At 51.1% G+C, this 2308-nt stretch overlaps 1 protein-coding gene across 1 annotated transcript; it reads left to right on the top strand.

Annotated features, from left to right (window-relative positions):
- Positions 1–956: 956 nt before the first annotated feature.
- On the top strand, positions 957–2102 carry LOC142570464 (uncharacterized). The gene has a single exon (XM_075678849.1). It carries the CDS (start codon positions 957–959, stop codon positions 2100–2102), a length of 1146 nt encoding a protein of 381 aa, XP_075534964.1.
- Positions 2103–2308: the final 206 nt, after the last annotated feature.

The following is a 2308-nucleotide window of genomic DNA, read 5'->3' as shown; positions in this document are numbered from 1 at the left end:
TCCGAACGGTCTATGCCACTTGACCAAAAAGCAGCTGCAGCGGCGAATCCATCACTCTGTCTTGGATCGGTAGCGCTCTCTGTCAGCGGAGTTTTACTCACCAACCGCAGCGAAAGGTGGTGATGGCGTATGCAACTTCAACACTGCCCCCCTCCCCCCGGTTTGTTGGCGGGAGATTTGAACTTCAAAAAAGGCATTCGGGCCCTTCGGCTGTAATCTTCTCGTAAACTAAGTGTTTTTTGGCACAAAACAAGCGTTGCAAAGTTTCTGGAAAGGTATTTAACTAGTCCACGTCAACTGAGCATTTGCTTTTAGTATCACTTTAAGAGAAACAATGAAGGAGCTACAACAGCCTCAACCTCCTTTCAACGCCGGCAGCATGTCGTCGTAAGGATCACCAGTCAAGGGAACGTTATAAAGTAATGTTAGACAGCTTCCAAAAACTTAAGTGCGCAAGTAATAAAAGAGACGTACGCATACGTAGACGTATCTTTTAAAAGATATAAGAGATTCCTATTGCCGCCTAAATAAAACACACTGTAAATATTAAAACACGAGAGGTGGCAAAGCGACAATGACTACTTGCATGAGCAAAAAGACGTAGAACGCAGGCTGCGCTCCATAATTCAGACAAACACGCGTCAGAAACATCACGGCTGGTCCTGACAAAAATATGTGGAAGGAACAGTAAACGCAACGCTCCTAAAGTTCCGCAATCTGGAGAGATGCTGCACGATCGCTGCTGTATCGCCAACTTCATCGTCATCTTCATCGTGCCTTCATCGGCACTGCCATGGTCATCATGACACGTGAGCAGCGGAACACACGGACGCAGGCTGCAATAAAGCTGCGGTGCTTGCGGCGTTATGTCTGACTGATGTCAGTGTTTTAAGCCTAGTGCGACATATCAGTGGCGACGAGGCCTAGCGTCGCTAGGTGAGAAGACCCGCGTCAGCATGTATGCTGGACGGCCACCGGAATTTGCCGATGCAGAAGGTACGTGGCCTACGTATCGCGTTCGCCTGGAGGCGTACTTTGAGGCTCATAGCATCGTGGACCCAACGAAGAAGCGAGCGCTGCTCATCGCTTCGCTCACGGACAGTGCAGTGCGTGTGGTGCAGGGCCGGTGTCAACCAAAACAGGTGAATGAACTGAGCTATGAGGAAGTCGTCGGGTATCTGGAAGATCACTATGCTCGGGAGGTCAGCGAGATCGCTGCAAGTTATGCTTTCTTCATGCGTTCACAACAAGACGGGGAAGCTGCTCAGGACTTCATTGCGGACATTCGACGCCTAGCTGAGAAGTGTAACTTCGGCACGTCATTGGAGCGCATGTTGAGGGATCGAATCGTTTGCGGAGTGCTGGATGAAGACGTTCGGCGCCATTTACTGACGCGACGGAAGCTCACCTTAGAAGAGGCTGAAGACTTTGCTGTCTCGGCACAGAGAGCTGTTGAAAATGCCAGGAACATGAACTCGGCGCACTCAGAAGTACATTTTGCCCGACAAAAACGCCATTCCTCGAAGCGACGTCCCACGCCGGAACAACGCGACGTGTGTGGAAGGTGTGGAGAATCGCATGCTGAGGACGAGTGCAAACACCTTCGCGCGGTGTGCCACCGGTGTGGAAAACGAGCACATCAACGTCGGATGTGCCTGTCTAGCACAAATAGTGACCGTCGGCAGGGATCTTATCCAGCAAGACAACGGCGCCAGGGTTCGTACGCCATGGCAGCCGGAGAGGACACAAGCTCGGACGACAACGACGCCTTGCAAACGATTACAGCGGTTCTCCATCACGCAGCCAGTATCCGCAAGGTTAGGCCTATTTACAAGGACATCAGTTGGAATAACGTTCCGCTCACTATGGTGGTGGACACGGGGTCACCTGTAAGCGTCATTCCCGTAACGGTGTTCCGCAAGTACAAGCAGCTCTGGCCTCCGTTGGAGAGTTCACAGCTCAAGCTCTCTTGTCTCTTGGGAGAACTTCCAATTGTCGGCCAGCTTAGCATGACCGCTACGTGCGACGGGAAAGATATTCCTGGTACTGTCATAGTGGTCGACAGCTTGGGTCCCTCCGACTGTGTGGAGACTTCCGTATGACTGTGAATGCGGCCACTGTGGTAGAACAATACCCGTTGCCTCGAGTGGACGACATTTTTGCTAGGTTAAACGGTGGCGAAGTATTCACGACCTTGGATTTGCGTTAAGCCTACAACCAGTTGCCATTGGATGAGGAAGCAAAGAAGATAACAGTCCTCAACACCCAGAAGGGTCTCTTTTGTTTTAACAGATTACCGTTTGGCATA

This window comes from Dermacentor variabilis, chromosome 2 (assembly GCF_050947875.1).
Source record: "Dermacentor variabilis isolate Ectoservices chromosome 2, ASM5094787v1, whole genome shotgun sequence".
In the NCBI taxonomy this organism is placed as follows: Eukaryota; Metazoa; Arthropoda; class Arachnida; order Ixodida; family Ixodidae; genus Dermacentor; species Dermacentor variabilis.
This window is presented reverse-complemented; position numbering and strand designations above follow the sequence as displayed.

Coding starts and splice junctions, on each gene's coding strand:
- LOC142570464 (XM_075678849.1), top strand. CDS start 957: ATGTATGCTGGACGGCCACCGGAATTTGCCGATGCAGAAGGTACGTGG.